Here is a 15487-nt window from a genome sequence, read left to right as displayed (position 1 = left end):
GCCCTCACCCCAGCGGCGGGAGGACCGACAGGCCGCCGCGACCTCTAGCGGCGGGAGGACCGACAGGCCGCCGCGACCTCTAGCGGCGGAAGGACCGACCCATTGCAGCGGGGGGACCGGGAGGCTACGCCCGCCGCATTCGTTCCCTCCAGTTAGTTGCTTCACATATTCTTAAGTACCTGAATTTTATTACAATCTTCTCTCTTGGAAATTCTGACTTTTGGGGTACTGTGGTCATCCTGTATCTTATCCACATCCCATCCTTGCCGTCTGGCCTTGTTGGTAACAGCCTGAGCTCGTCATGCACTTACTGAGTTGAGGATTTCGGTCTCCTGCACCAAACTGGGCAGCGAGTTTCAAATACCCACCAGCCTCTGGGTGAAGAAGTTCTTCTTCGTGTCCCCTCTAATCCTTCTACCTTAAATCTGTGCCCACTGGTAATTGATCTCCCTGCTAGGGGAGAGAGGGCATCCCTGTCTACTCTATCTAGGCCCCTCATAATCTTGTACACCTCAATCAGGTCACCCCTCAGTTCCAAGGAAAACAACCAACCCCAATCTATCCAATGTTTCCTCATAGCTGCGATTTTCAAGCTTTGTTGGCTCTTCCTAGATGCATTACCTCTCATTTCTCTGGATTGAATTCCATCTGTCACTTTTCTGCCCACTCAACCAAACCATTGATATCATTATCATTCTGGAGACAACACCTATCCTTTTCACTATTAACTACACAGCCAATTTTTGTTCCATCTTCAACTTTCCCAATCATGCCACCGACATTTATGTCCAAATCATTAATATATAACAAACAGCAAGGTACGCAGCACTGAGCCCTATAGATTGCCACTGGAAACCATTTTCCATTCGCAAAAACATCCATCAACCATTACCCTTTGTTTCCTATCGCTAAGCCAATTTTGGATCCAACTTGCCACATTCCCCTGTATACCATGGACTTTTACTTTTGTGACCATTCTGCCATGTGGGAAGAAGGGAGTGAGGCAAAACATGGGAAATTACAGGCCGATTAGCCTGACCTTGGTCGTTGGTAAGATTTTAGAGTCCATTATTAAGGATGAGATTTCAGAATACTTGGAAGTGCATGGTAAAATAGGGCAAAGTCAGCATGGTTTCATCAAGGGGAGGTCATGCCTGACAAATCTGTTAGAATTCTTTGAGGAGGTAACGAGTAGGTTAGACAAAGGAGAGCCAATGGATATTATCTACTTGGACTTCCAGAAGGCCTTTGACAAAGTGCCGCACAGGAGGCTGCTCAGAAAGATAAGAGCCCATGGTGTTAGAGGCAAGGTATTAGCATGGATAGAAGATTGGCTGTCTGGCAGGAGGCAGAGAGTGGGGATAAGGGGGTCCTTCTCAGGATGGCGGCCGGTGACTAGTGGAGTTCCGCAGGGGTCAGTGTTGGGACCACAACTTTTCACGTTATACATTAATGATCTAGATGAAGGAACTGAGGGCATCCTGGCTAAGTTTGCAGATGATACAAAGATAGGTGGAGGGACAGGTAGTATTGAGGAGGTGGGGAGGCTGCAGAAGGATTTGGACAGGTTAGGAGAATGGGCAAAGAAGTGGCAAATGGAATACAACGTGGGGAAGTGTGAGGTCATGCATTTTGGTAGGAAGAATAGAGGCATAGACTATTTTCTAAATGGGGAGAGAATTCAGAAATCTGGAGTGCAAAGGGACTTGGGAGTCCTAGTCCATGATTCTCTTAAGGTTAACTTGCAGGTTGAGTCGGTAGTTAGGAAGGCAAATGCAATGTTGGCATTTATTTCGAGAGGACTAGAATATAAAAGCAGGGATGTGCTGCTGAGGCTTTATAAGGCTCTGGTCAGACCACATTTAGAATATTGTGAGCAATTTTGGGCTCGGTGTCTCAGGAAGGATGTTCTGACCCTGGAGAGGGTCCAGAGGAGGTTCACGAGAACAATCCCAGGAATGAAAGGCTTAACATATGAGGAACATTTGAGGACTCTGGGTCTATACTCGATGGAGTTTAGAAAGATGAGGGGGGGATCTGATTGAAACTTACAGAATACTGAAAGGCCTGGATAGAGTGGACGTGGGGAAGATGTTTCCATTAGTAGGAGAGACTAGGACCCGAGGGCACAGCCTCAGAGTAAAGGGAAGACCTTTTAGAACAGAGATGAGGAGAAACTTCTTTAGCCAGAGAGTGGTGAATCTATGGAATTCATTGCCACAGAAGGCTGTGGAGGCCAGGTCATTGAGTGTATTTAAGACCGCGATAGATAGGTTCTTGATTGGTAAGGGGATCAAAGGTTACGGGGAGAAGGCAAGAGAATGGGGTTGAGAAACTTATCAGCCATGATTGAATGGCGGAGCAGACTCGATGGGCCGAATGGCCTAATTTCTGCTCCTATGTCTTATGGTCTAAATGCCTTCCTAAAATCCATGTAGACAACATCCACTGCACTACCCCCATCAATTCTCCTGGTTACCTCAAAAAATTTGATTAAATTAGTAAAACATGACCTTTCCCTAACAAAACCATGCTGACTATCCCTGATTAATCCATTCCTTTCTAAGTGACAGTTTATCCTGTCTCTCAGAATTGATTGTAATAATTTGCTCACCACTGAAGTCAGACTGACTGACCTATAATTATTTGGTCTATCCCTCGCACCCTTTTTAAATAATGGTACAATGTTCGCAGACCTCCAATCCTCTGGTACCTTGCCTGTATCTAGTGAGGATTGGAAAGTGATTTTTTTTTTTTTGTAAAAATATACTTTATTCATAAAATATCTTCAATCACATTCCAAACCATTTCAAACACAACATTACACAACACAACATTACAAGGGTACAATCCAGGTTAAACTTTTACAAAATGTATCACCAGGTGCATCAGTACAAACAGTATTACAATCATTTACAGCCTTTCATTTTGATCTGTACAGCCCGAGGGGCTCTAAACAGTTCCCAGTCTCTCGGTGCGCTGTGGTAGAAAGGTCTTAGACAGCGACCCTTCCCCATTGCGCCTTTGCGGCAGCTGCCCCAAGCTTTAGTGCGTCCCTCAGCACGTAGTCCTGGACTTTGGATTGTGCCAGTCCGCAACAATCGGTCGGGGACAACTCTTTGTGCTGGAAGACCAACAAGTTTCGGGCAGACCAAAGCGCGTCTTTCACCGAGTTGATGATCCTCCAGCTGCAGTCGATGTTTGTCTCGGTGTGTGTCCCTGGGAACAGCCCGTAGAACAGATTTTTTTCTTTTTTTTTCAGAGCATCTACTATCTCCTCCCCGGTTTCCATTAACAGCCTGGGATACAATCCATCTGGCCCTGTTGATTCATCCACCTTCAAGGATGTTGGTCCCTCCAGTACATCCTCTCTCACTATGCTTATTGTATCTAATATTTCACACTCCTCTTTAACTAGAATGATTTTGAATACGTCCCATTAAATTTCCTCTCAGCCTTCTATTCTCCAAGGATAAAAGTCCTAACTTCTCCAGTCTATTTTCATAACTGAAGTTTCTCATTCCTGGAATTATTCTTGTAAAGCTTTCCTGCACTTTCTCTAATGCCTTCACACCTTCTGAAAATGTGGCGCCCAGAACTATATGTAGTACTCCAGCTGAGGTCTGACGAGTGTCTTACACAAGCTCAATATAACCTCCTTTCTCTTGTACACTATGCCCCTTTTAATAAAGCCTGTATGCTTTAATAATTGCTGTCTCAAACTGCCCTGCCACATTTAATGACTTATGCACATATACACCCAGGACCCATAAGACCATAAACCACAGGACGCAGGAGCAGAAGTAGGCCATTGAGTATTCTCCACCATTCAATGAGATCATGGCTGATCTGATAATCCTCAATTCAACTTTCTTGCCTTTTTCCCATAATCCTCGATTCCCTTACTGATTAAAAATCTGTCTACCTCAGCCTTGAATATACTTAAAAGCCTAGCCTCTACAGCCCTCTGCGGTAAAGAATTCCAGATTCACTACCCTCAGAGAAGAAATCCCTGCTCATCTGTCTTAAATGGGCGACCCCTTACTCTGAGATTATGCCCCCTAATACTAGACTCTCCCACAAGGGGAAACAACCTCTCAGCATCTATCCAGTCAAGCCCCCTAAGAATCTTACATGTTTCAATAAGGTCGCCTCTCATTCTTCTAAACTCCAGTCAGTACCGGCCCAACCTACCGAACCTCTCCTCATAAGAAAATCCCTCCATACCCAGGATCAATCTAGTGAACCTTCTCTGGACTGCCTCCAATTCCAGTGTACCTTTTCTTAGATAAGGGAACCAAAACTGTTCACAGTATTCTAGGTGTGGTCTAACTAGTGCCTTGTATAGTTTTAGCAAGACTTCCTTGTTTTTATACTCCATTCCCTTTGAAATAAAGGCCAACATTCCATTTGCCTTTCCTATTACCTGCTGAACTTGTATGTTCGCTTTTGGGGATTCATGCGCAAGGACTCCAAAATCCCTCTTTGCTGCAGCTTTCTGCAGTCTTTCTCCATTTAAGTAATATTCAGCTCCTCTATTCTTCCTGCCAGAGTGCATAACTTCACATTTTCCCCCACATTATATTCCATTTGCCAAGTTTTTGCCCACTCACTTTACCTGTCTATATCCCTCTGTAGGATTCTTCTCGAGTTCCTCCCTCCCTTTCAAATCCTGACTTAAAGCCATTTCTGGGATGTATACTCTATAGTGAAGACTGATGCAAAATACCTGTTCAATTCATTTGCCATCTCCTTATTTTTCATTATTAACTCCCCAGACTCAATTTCAAAGGGCTAACACTCACTTTGTTAACTCTTCTTTTTAAATATCTATAGAAACTCTTACTACCTGTCTTTAAATTTCTAGCTAGCTTTCTCTCGTACTCTAATTTTCCCCCTCATCAATCTTTTTGTCATTGTTTGCCGGTTTTTATATTCCACCCAATCTACTGACCTGCCACCCATCTTTGTCCAATTTTATACTTTTTCTTAAAGTTTGATACTATCTTTAACGTTTTAGTTAACCACGGATGATGAGCCCTCTCCTTGGAATTTTTCTTTCTCGTTGGAATGTATCTATTCTGTGTATTCTGAAATATTCCCTTAAATGTCTGCCACTACGTTGCCATTGACCTTTCCCTTAACCTAAATTGCCAGTTCACTTTCTCTAGCTCTGCTTTCATGCCCTCATAATTGCTCTTATTTAAGTTTAAAATATTAGTCTTAGACCTACTCTTATCTGCCTCAAACTGAATGTAAAATTCAATCATATTATGATCACTGCTACCTAGGGGCGCCTTCACAATGAGGTCATTAATTAAATCCTATCTCATTGCACAATACCAGGTCTAGTACAGCCTGCTCCCTGGTTGGCTCCACAACATGCTGATCAAAGAAATTATTCCAAAAGCATGAATTTGTCATCTACACTAACTTTGTCCGTCTGGTTATTTCAGTGTATACGTGGATTAAAATCCCTCATGATAATCGTACCATTATCTAATTCACACTCCTCCCCTAACTAGAATGTCTGCATCATCCCTCTTTGTGAAGAGACAAAAGACTCATTAGGAACCCTACCCTGCCCACATCTGCATCTAAGCAAAAGTTACCTTGTATATCTCTGATAAGTCCTATCCTTTCCTTAGTTATCCTCTTGCTCTTAATGTACTGATAAAACATACTTTGGATTTTCCTTAATTTTACCTGCCAATTTTTTTCATATCCTCTCTTTGCCTTCCTAATTTCCTTTTTCTTCACCCCTGTACTTGCTATAGTCCTCTAAGCTTTCTACAGTATTAAAGTTTTTTGTGACTGTTGTAAGCTTTCTTTTTCTGCTTTATCATGGCCTGTATGCTTCTGGATAACCAGGCGGCTCTAGAGTTGGCAGTACCACCCTTTTTCTTTGTGAGGACATGTCCACACTGTGCCTGCAGAATCTCGCTTTTGAATGCCTCCCACTGTTTGGTCACTGATTTTCCTTCAAATAGCTGTATCGAGTCATTTTTGCCAGATGACTTCTCATCTTCGTAAAATTTGTCATCCCCAATTTAGAATTTTTACTCCTGTTCTATCTTTGTCTTTTTCCATAATGATGCCAAATCTAACTGTGTTATGGTCACTATCTCCAAAATGGTCACCCATTGCTACTCCATCCACTTGCCCAGCTTCATTTCCTAAGACTAAATCTAGAATTGCGCCCCCTCTTACTGAGCTTGTTACATGCTGGCCAAAAAAATTCTCTTGAATGGGTCAAAGAACTTTGTGCCCTCTGTGTCTTTCACACTGTTCGTATCCCAGTTGATATTAGGGTATTTGAAGTCCTTTACTATTATTGCTCTATTGTTTTTGCACTCAGAAATTTGCCTACATTGCTCTTCCATCTCCCTCTCACCCTTTGGAGGCCTATAGTACACTGCTAGCAGTGTGGCTGCTCCTTTTTTATTTCTGAGCTCAACCTATATGGCCTCATTTAACGTATCATCCCTCCTCACAGCTCTAATTGATTCCTTAGCCAATAATGCTACACCCCTACCATTTTTATCCCCCTCTCTCTCTATCCTGCTTGAAAACTCTATATCCAGGGATGGTGAGCTACCATTGTTGCCCCTCTTTAAGCCAAGTTTTTGTTATAGCAATGATATCAAGTTGCCATCTGTCAATCTGTGCCCTCAGCTCATCTGCTTTATTTGCTATCACTCATTAATTTTTGTCTCCCTTTTTTAATTGTGGCTGAATAAATCAAATTCTGTTTTTATTAAATGATATTCAGGGATTTTTTAACTAGTGCTTTGGCAATTGGGTTCTACAGCTCTGCATATTATTTGTGAAAACTGTAAACAAATTTTCTTTATTTCACACAATATATATATATTTACCCCTTATCAGTTTTAAAGTTAATATAAAACAAGACTATGTACAAGTACCAGCTGGAGTTAAATGTCTGATATTAAGAAATTAAGCTGCAAAAAGCCATTAATGGGATAGCAATGGAGTTTTTGACAACATTTGCAGACTGCTTGGGGGTTGACAGAATGGGTCCTTTGAAAGGGCATCACTGTGGAAGGATAATTTGAATTTAACAGAACTATAGAGGAGAATCTGAAATTTGGCAGAAATAGATGGAGGAACGTGGAGTTTGGCTCACTCATGGCATACTGATGTCTAACAACGAGTGGTGGGGGAATGGGAGGCCCTCACAGCATTAAGGTCTGGAGGCACAGGTTTCTAATGTCAAATAGATCTCTACAACATTAGATCTAATTTTTAAAAATAATATAGTGCTGTATCCCTATCTTTGACAGCTGTGCATAATTAGAGTGGTCACATTTTCTAACCATCAATAAAACATATAGGGCCAAATTTTGCTAAAACATGGAATCAAATAACATCTGGTCTTACACTTTTAAAGTTTCTAAAGTTTTTTGGGTGACATGTTACTGATAATAGCATAGCAAGGGAAACCAGCTGTCTGAGACCTGAGTGATTAAGGCAAGCAACTGTGAACCTCCTTAACCAATGTCATTTAAGGTTTGTGAAATTAAGTGTGCGAGGAGCCAACAGGTAAAAGCAGGAGAACTGGTAGCAAAGGGACGTGGAGAGAGCGTGGTGTGAGGCCAATGATTTCAGCCCCAGGACATTGCTGCAGGAGTTCCTCAGGGCAGCGTCAAAGTCCAAAACATCTTCAGCTGCTTCCTCAATGACCTTCGCTCTAACACATCAAAAGGGATATATAGTTCCAAGTCAGGATGGTGTGTGCCTTGGAGGGGAACTTGCAGGTGGTGGTGTTCCCATTGCCCCTGCAATCCAAAAGGGATGTTCACTGACGATTAGTGTTCAGTACCATTTCCAGTTCCTCAGATACTGAAGCAGTCTGTGTCCCCATGCAATGCCTGAAAATAGTTAGGCTTGAATGGATAATTGTCAAGTAGCATTGTGCCACACAAGTGCCAGGCAATGACTGTCTCCATCGAGAGAATCTAACCATCTCCCTTTGACTCAAGGGCATTACCATCGCTGAATCCCGTATAATCAACATCCTGATGGAGCGGTCACCATTGAACTGGATTAATACTGTGGCTACGGTATCAGGTAAGAAGCTGGAAATTCTACGGTGAGTAACTCACTTCCTGACTCCCCAAAGTCTGTCCTGCATCTACAAGGCACAAGCTAGGAGTGTGATGGAACACACTCTACTTGCCTGGAAAAGTACAGCTGAACAACACTCAAGATGCTTGACACCATCCAGGACAAAGCAGCCTACCAATCCACCACCTTAAACATTCACTCCCCTTTCCACTGGCACACAGTGGCAGCAGTGTGTACCATCTACAAGATGCACTATAGCATCTTGCCAAGGCTTCTTTGACAGCACCTTTGAAGCCTATGAACTCTACCACCTAGAAGAACAAGGGCAGCAGGGGCAATGGGAACACTACCACCTGCAAGTTCCCCTCCAAGGCGCACACCATCCTGACTTGGAACTATATTGCCATTTCTTCACTGTTGCTGCATCAAAATCCTGGGACTACCTCTCTAACAGCACTGAGAGTTTATATACACCACTCAGACCACAGCAGCTCCAGATGACCACTCACCACCATCTTCTCGAGGGCATCTGGGGATGGACAATAAACGATGGCCTTTCCAGTGACGCCCACATTCCATGAATGAAGATATTGACTCCTGTACAATATTATAATTAGTAAGGGGCTCCGTATGGATTTTTAAGAAAAGTCATTTTCACTTATTTTACATCAGGTTACTAACAGGTGGTAGACTAGACACTGATTTAACATGCCTAATTTTTGTCACAAATCCATTTTCTGCTGCATTAATAAAACTGTATGAGGTTACTACTCCTAAACATAAAAGATAATATCTTTCAATTCAAAACCTAAAAAGTTTGTTTTTAAAAAAAACAGCCTGATTGCACTAGTTTATGGAAAATCTTATACTTGGAAATACGCAAATGAGTTCAGAGATAACTTGAGGGAAAAAAATCACTCTGCAAAATTAACGTAATTTGTGCCCAGATTGACAATGGTGTCCAAAATGGAAACTCCTGGCTGATATGTTTACCTACTAGACCATCAAAGCTCTTTTATTGATATATTCATATCTGTGTATATAGGGGAACAAAAAATCCAAGGTGATTGCTCACTTCCAGAGGTTGTTAGACAGTGACCAGAACCCTGGCTGATCTTTTTTCAGTTCCTAACTAGGAAATAGGACTGTTTATAGTGCCCCTACCAATGCCTCATTTCGGACTAGGTAACTCAGTGGTCTCGAGGGACTAAGCAAGAGACTAGCGTTGTACATATGCTCAGTTGTTAATTGGATAAATTTTCAGACACATCAGGGAAGCCCAGCATATTTTCTATTTAAGCATGATAATGTTCAACAAATGTTAACAGTTTCTATAAAAAGTTCAGAAATGTGAATTTATTATAAATATTAATTTACAATTGTGTTGCTCAAACTGCTATCCATTTCCATGATATTACATTTAACCAAAGAAAATTATACTTTGAAGACAGCGAGTAAATATAGAACTGCAGTTTTCACTGAAACCAACAGCATTAGAATGAACTGAATTTTATTGTTTGACTTCAGAGGAATATTTTGACTTGCAAAATTTAAAACAGAATTAAAGGAGCTTGAGAAAGAAAGAGAAAATGAAAATACAGGCTCTTCACAAATTCTGGTAGATGGCCCTATTACAAAGTTAAACTATTGGCAGATTTTAATTCTTTAGACAATATGTCCAATCAAAAAATTAATTTTATACAGTTTAACTGTTAGTTTTTAAATGATACTTTGCATTGGTCAAACATCTAAATATTATTGTATCCATATATAAAGTGGGAATGTATCAAGTATAGTACTATGAAAGTGCAAATAGTAACATTTCTGTAGAGATAAATCAAGGTTAACAGTTGGCTTTAGTATTATAAAATTCCCATTGCCTTAAAAAATAGTTCTGCAATTTTTTTTCTGATTTTCAAATTAATCCAAGACACTTAAAATTTGTAACAGAATATACAATTTTGAATCTGAGTGATCTTGTAACCATGCACAGCCAACATTACATAGAATGGACTATGGTTAAATTCCACAAATAAACAATGGTTTTACAAAAACAAAACCCCACAAAACTACTAACTTCATATACAACACCCTTACATATCTCAACTTTGCAGTACATATTCAATGCCATGTAAAACATATCTTTTTTATTTCCAATATCAAACTGAAATTACTTCAATACAACACTACGTTGTCACACACTGACTCAAGGTAAAACCAAACTGTAAGAGAAACATCTCAAACTTAAACCAGTTACATTTCTTGGGCTTTGCATGGTTTATATTTATTAAGCTCCAAATTTTAAAAACTGAATTAAATTCTTCAAGTTAAAAAAGCAACTTGGTTTAAAGCATGATGGTTTTTCAAATAAAAAACTTATCTAATAAAAGTTAGCACAATTAGTTTATTCCAGATAACGATTTAGTGCTTGGTAAAGCTTGATTTTTTTTTTGTACATCAATCAAATTTTAATATTCTGTGACAAAATTCCACAGAACACTATCCAATATTTGAATCAAAACTGTCCTCCCAAAATACAATTGGCAACAATCAAGCTAAAGTAATTTCAGAGTCATACTTGTGTTGGTCTGATCTTAAAGTGGTAGTCTCTGGTGATTCAAAAATGTGTGGCAACCAACCATATGGGTTAGGCAAAGGCACAATGATGGACTGACTGAGTAGGCCAGACATTGATTGTTGTGGCTTTCATGTTATTTTTATTTTTTTTGCCTATAAGGGATGGCTTTGCATTTAAGAAATCTTAGGCCTATATTTCAAGTCTTAAGACCAGTGGCACTGACAGTGCTTTTTATAGAATACTTCTTTATAGTGAGGAAAAGACTCTACGATTGCACTTACAATAAAGTGTCTGTGGAGTTCAAACGCAGTGCGCCTGTTAGTATCCACTTCTGATCCTTTTTAAATAAACTGTTTTAAAACAGCAACCACTTAACAAATCAAAGCGCAAGCTACATTTCTGCAGCAACCATGCTACTTGAGTTCCAATTGGCATCTATTTCCACAAAAAGATGCAACTTCCAGGAGATGACTCCAAAGAGTTCTGATTAGTTCAGACTAGTGCAGGCACAAGCTGAATGTAATAAAGTTAGATTAACTTGGTTTCAACTGTTTAATTTTGGCACCACGTTTCACATGTAGTAGGCAGTGCGTACTTTCCTTTGCAATCAGTTTAGAAGTATTCCAACAGGCTCCCTATAGTGTATTTCTCATTGATACCTACAGTACTATAGGATAAGATAGCCTCACTTTCGTGTTTCTGTCATCAGTAATTTTACTTTAGTTTAGATCCTTTAGAATTGCTAGTTGTTAAGTACAATAAGTTAAAGACCAAGGATCTAAAAGATTTATGTTCTTCTTTAAAAACTCAGGGACTGGTGCAAGACTGATAACTAACTGCAACAGCCTTTTGAGGGCTCAAATGTTCTACAGATTCCCTGTATCATTGATGGGCTCTTCAGCCCTCCTACACTCTGTGTCAGTCTAGGGTTCATGCTGATCTAAGCTAAAGGGACACAACATAAGTGACTGCAACAGATACCTACACTGTTGCACTTACACCAAATGAATTTGTTCTTCCCATTCATTTGACGTGTTATTCTGCTGGGAGTCATCACCCAAGAGTATTACACTTCTGTTGTCACTCACACCTGGTGTTTCTGCTTGTGGCTCAGGTTTTGTAGCACCAATATTTTCTGAAACTTCATCAACTTGGATTCCTCGACCTTCGTTCATGACTGTAGCTTCAAACAGCGCATGGTCCTCGTGAAGGCTCTGTAACATCTCTTCAAGTCTGCTTGATCCTTGTTCCTCTGCACTGCTGAGTTGCTGTGAGTTTATGTCAGTTTCAGTAGATGCTGAAGGGATTAATGCAATGCTCTGAGGATTCATGTCATGGAACCATGCCATGATATTACCAAGGAGATTTGCATTCATGGCAGGGTCTGCATCTGTAGATTCAGTACCTTCAGGGGATGAAAAGAATCTACTTTGTACATCAAAAGGCTGAGCGCTACTAAACCTGCTGGGGTAGGGATTACTGTTACCCAATCTCATCAAGCTGTCTTCCAAATCCATCAGCTGGGAGTTGCTCAAAGCTCGAGCACTGTCCGTGCTTCTCTGGGCTGCATCGAGCCTTGAAGGTAAAGAAGTACCAATGGCCCCTAAAGATAACTCGTTGTTAAGGAACTCTTGTGGCTCACCACCCACTGCAAGTGCAGATTCTTGCAGAGACAGCTGAATAGCTAGCAGGATATTTGGGTCATCATCATCAAGGGAGCTCAAAGCCTAACAAAAAGGAAACAACAGTATCATCATAATTGCCAAAGCTTTATCAACAGATTAATTCTACATATTCATATATGAAAGTTAAAATCTATTTGAGCTGTTAGAGTAGAATCTCATCAGTGAAATACAGACCACCCAAACCACAGTGTATGTTTTACCACATAATCAGTATAACAGGATTAGAAATACAGGTATATTTCAAGTTCAGATCTGTACATTAGAACATAAAAAATAGGAGCAGTAGATGACCATTCAGTACATATGAACGTACAAATTTGCAGGAGTAGGCCATTCAGCCCCTTGAGCCTGTTCCGCCATTCAATAAGATCATGGTTGATCTGATTGTGGCCTCAACTCCACATTCTGCCTACTCCCAATAACCTTAGTAACAATACTAAGTTTTGTAAATTGCAGACAAATTATTAATAATGACATAGGGCTGCGAGGAAAAGGGGTTTGTCCAAGAGTTTTTTTTGTCCAATGAGGTAGGATGGCCTAATGTTAGACCTTTCTCTTAACAGATGTACTGAAGTAATGATGCAAAGTACTGCATCCATAATTCCTCATCAGCAAAACTACCATCCTTAGTTGACCATCAGGGAGATGAACAGAGGTGGGTACCCATCCACAGACAGCAAGATTAATTATTCAAGTTATAAAAAATCTTCAACCTCAGCTTACTCCTGCACCCCTTGTTGTAGAGCAGTCTTTGCAGAGAACTGGCAGCATAGCACTATGATGACATGTAACACTCAAAGAAATAGGAGGTCATGAAGTGGTCAGTAAAAGGAAAAACCTAACGAAACTAAAACCACCATACCAAATTTTCCTTCAAATGGATCCGAATCTGTATCCACTTTACTTCAATGCTGTAATGGTCAATCTGTTAGAAAAATCTACATACACGATCATAGCAATCCCTTTTTGACAGCTTTTACTTTTTGTAGGAGGGATAGTTAATAGAAAGTTATCAAGTTAATTTCCAGGTCACAGCTCTTCAGCTTTGGTTTCTGTTTCTGTGTTAGCAGGTATAAGATTTCAGATCAGTAATTTAAGTTACTGATCTGAAACTCTGTTGTAAAAAGTTACATGCCTAAAACTAGATTGTGAAAGGGTTCTATGGATTCTCGGAATAGGTTAAAAAATGTTTAGTTAAGAGTTATTGAATATTTGATAATATATTATAGAACATTAATAAAAACAAAATAAAATACAACTATGTAATAGGTTTGTGTTTTTATCTTATTAAAACATACAGCAAAGCAAGATGGTGGAAGGATAGAGGATTGCACCAAGAGAGGTACCTGCAAAGAGTCCTGATTCTCAGAATGACTGACAGGGGTATAGTCATGAAGCGAAGAGCTGTGCAGAATACTCATAGATGCTGAACTCACCATGGAAGTACCATGCCGCCTACTGTTGCCTTCATGGGTATCTATAAACAAGTAACAAAATAAATATAATTGCTACAGTTCATCTAGCTCTAGACTGAAAGGAAATATAAAAGGATGCTGATGAATACTGTTTACTCCATGGAACAATTCATTAATGATTTGTAATGGTTCAAATATGATTTTCCACAACTGTCAAAATTGGCATTGAAAAGTTGTCTTGCTTAAAATAAACATGGTAAAAAGTACTAAACCATATACTGCAGGGACATCTTTATGTTTTAATCTGAATTGAACATCCAGATTTACTTCAACAACCGTTCAACTGAATTAAAACTGCTGGTAACTGCAAAAATAAAACGCGGTTTCAAACCGGGTAGCACAGGCATTGCCTGCAGTATAACTGGAAATAGAACTGACGAGCATTGGAAAATCAAAAAAAAAACCTTCACCAATAATCATTTCCAGAATAAAACAAAGAACTGACTGCTGTTGTTAGTCATTTAAAAAAAAAAAATTAATTCACTTCATCTCAGGCAAGGTTCCACTGGTGTCTCTCAGAACCCCACCCATCTACCTAGTTTTTAACCTCGAACATATTAATCACTGGAAGTATGGTCATGCTGGCTTGTCTTCATTCCCCCACCACACACACACACTTCAGGAGGCATGTCACTGACTAAAGACTACAAGTGTGGACCTGAATCAATTTTCCCTATGCAAGACTACAGGGTAAGGAGTTAAAATGCATCATTTCCTTTCTTCAGGTCTCCAAGTACTAAATGCCAGGCCTTGGTTGACTGTGAGCAGGTGACTACCAGTACTTCTGCTGCTCTGTAACTAGCTTCCACAAGGGAAGTATCAGTTTTCAAGTAGAATCTGTCCAATGCCTCAGAGATCAAGTGATTTCTGTGGGGGGATGTTGTGGCACAAAATGAAGTATAAATGCAACACATTTAAAAAAAAAATTCCTCTCATTCTATTCAGCACAGCTGCTGACTAATACTATTTTACTGAACTGTTTAAAGATTGGTCTAAGATATTTCCTTAAGGATCTTGGGTACTAGAATCTACCCTTTTATAACGGAAAATACCTCAGCAAACCCTTAGTGCATGCAATTGTCACAAAGTTGTTTGTGAAAGAGACAAGGAGAAGCAGAAATGTTTTTTTAAATTTAAAAATGACTACACATTTTAGGCTTTTATTTTAACATTTAGAGACAACATTACTGTGACAAATTAACCCCTTATATTTGAGTAGCTTAAATATTACAATGTTAGTGTATGCTTCATTGTCATCATGTGTGAATTGAAGGCTTCAGAAATAATTGGCCCAGGAGGAATTTGCATTTTCTCAAATCTACAGAAAGCCTCAAGATTAAAAACCAGTATATACTGTAATTTGAGTTAACAGAAGGAGTGGATGTAATTAAACATTTAAATTTTAAATAAAACATGAAAAAGAATGCTTCAAGCTTCCTGTACACTACCCAACAATGTGCCCAAGACCCAAGCTTGGAGGAATATTCCAACTATGGTAGTGCTTAATTTCTGCTTTCCATATTTTGCAAGTAACATTGTTTTTTAAATGAAAGACAGTTAGTATTGCGGCATCAGCAAGACTAGGCTGACACTATCTAAATTCAGTTTTAATAGGAGCTTTATAGCCAGAGTGAAGTTTGTAATTCCATCACTCTTGCCCA

General features: G+C 39.8%; 1 protein-coding gene and 1 long non-coding RNA gene across 6 annotated transcripts in view; one reads left to right on the top strand and one right to left on the bottom strand.

The window, feature by feature from the left end:
* The first annotated feature begins 72 nt into the window (after positions 1-72).
* On the top strand, positions 73-15250 carry LOC144678698 (uncharacterized). The gene is made up of 2 exons (XR_013576162.1): positions 73-151; positions 13652-15250. It is a non-coding gene; the product is annotated as an uncharacterized LOC144678698 (long non-coding RNA).
* Positions 9430-15487, bottom strand: part of LOC144678690 (ankyrin repeat and IBR domain-containing protein 1-like) — a 155176-nt gene continuing 149118 nt past the window's right edge. For 3 of the 5 annotated variants that reach the window (XM_078538481.1, XM_078538483.1, XM_078538482.1), the window contains 2 exons: positions 13698-13828; positions 9430-12393 (listed from right to left, as the gene is read on the bottom strand). In XM_078538481.1, coding sequence (XP_078394607.1) covers positions 11662-12393; positions 13698-13828 — 863 coding nt within the window. In that variant the 3' untranslated portion in view covers positions 9430-11661. The remainder of the gene's footprint in view (positions 12394-13697; positions 13829-15487) is intronic. The other 2 variants (XM_078538484.1, XM_078538485.1) reach the window with 1 other exon arrangement.

Source organism: Cetorhinus maximus, chromosome 3 (genome assembly GCF_964194155.1).
Source record: "Cetorhinus maximus chromosome 3, sCetMax3.hap1.1, whole genome shotgun sequence".
In the NCBI taxonomy this organism is placed as follows: domain Eukaryota; kingdom Metazoa; phylum Chordata; class Chondrichthyes; order Lamniformes; family Cetorhinidae; genus Cetorhinus; species Cetorhinus maximus.
This window is presented reverse-complemented; position numbering and strand designations above follow the sequence as displayed.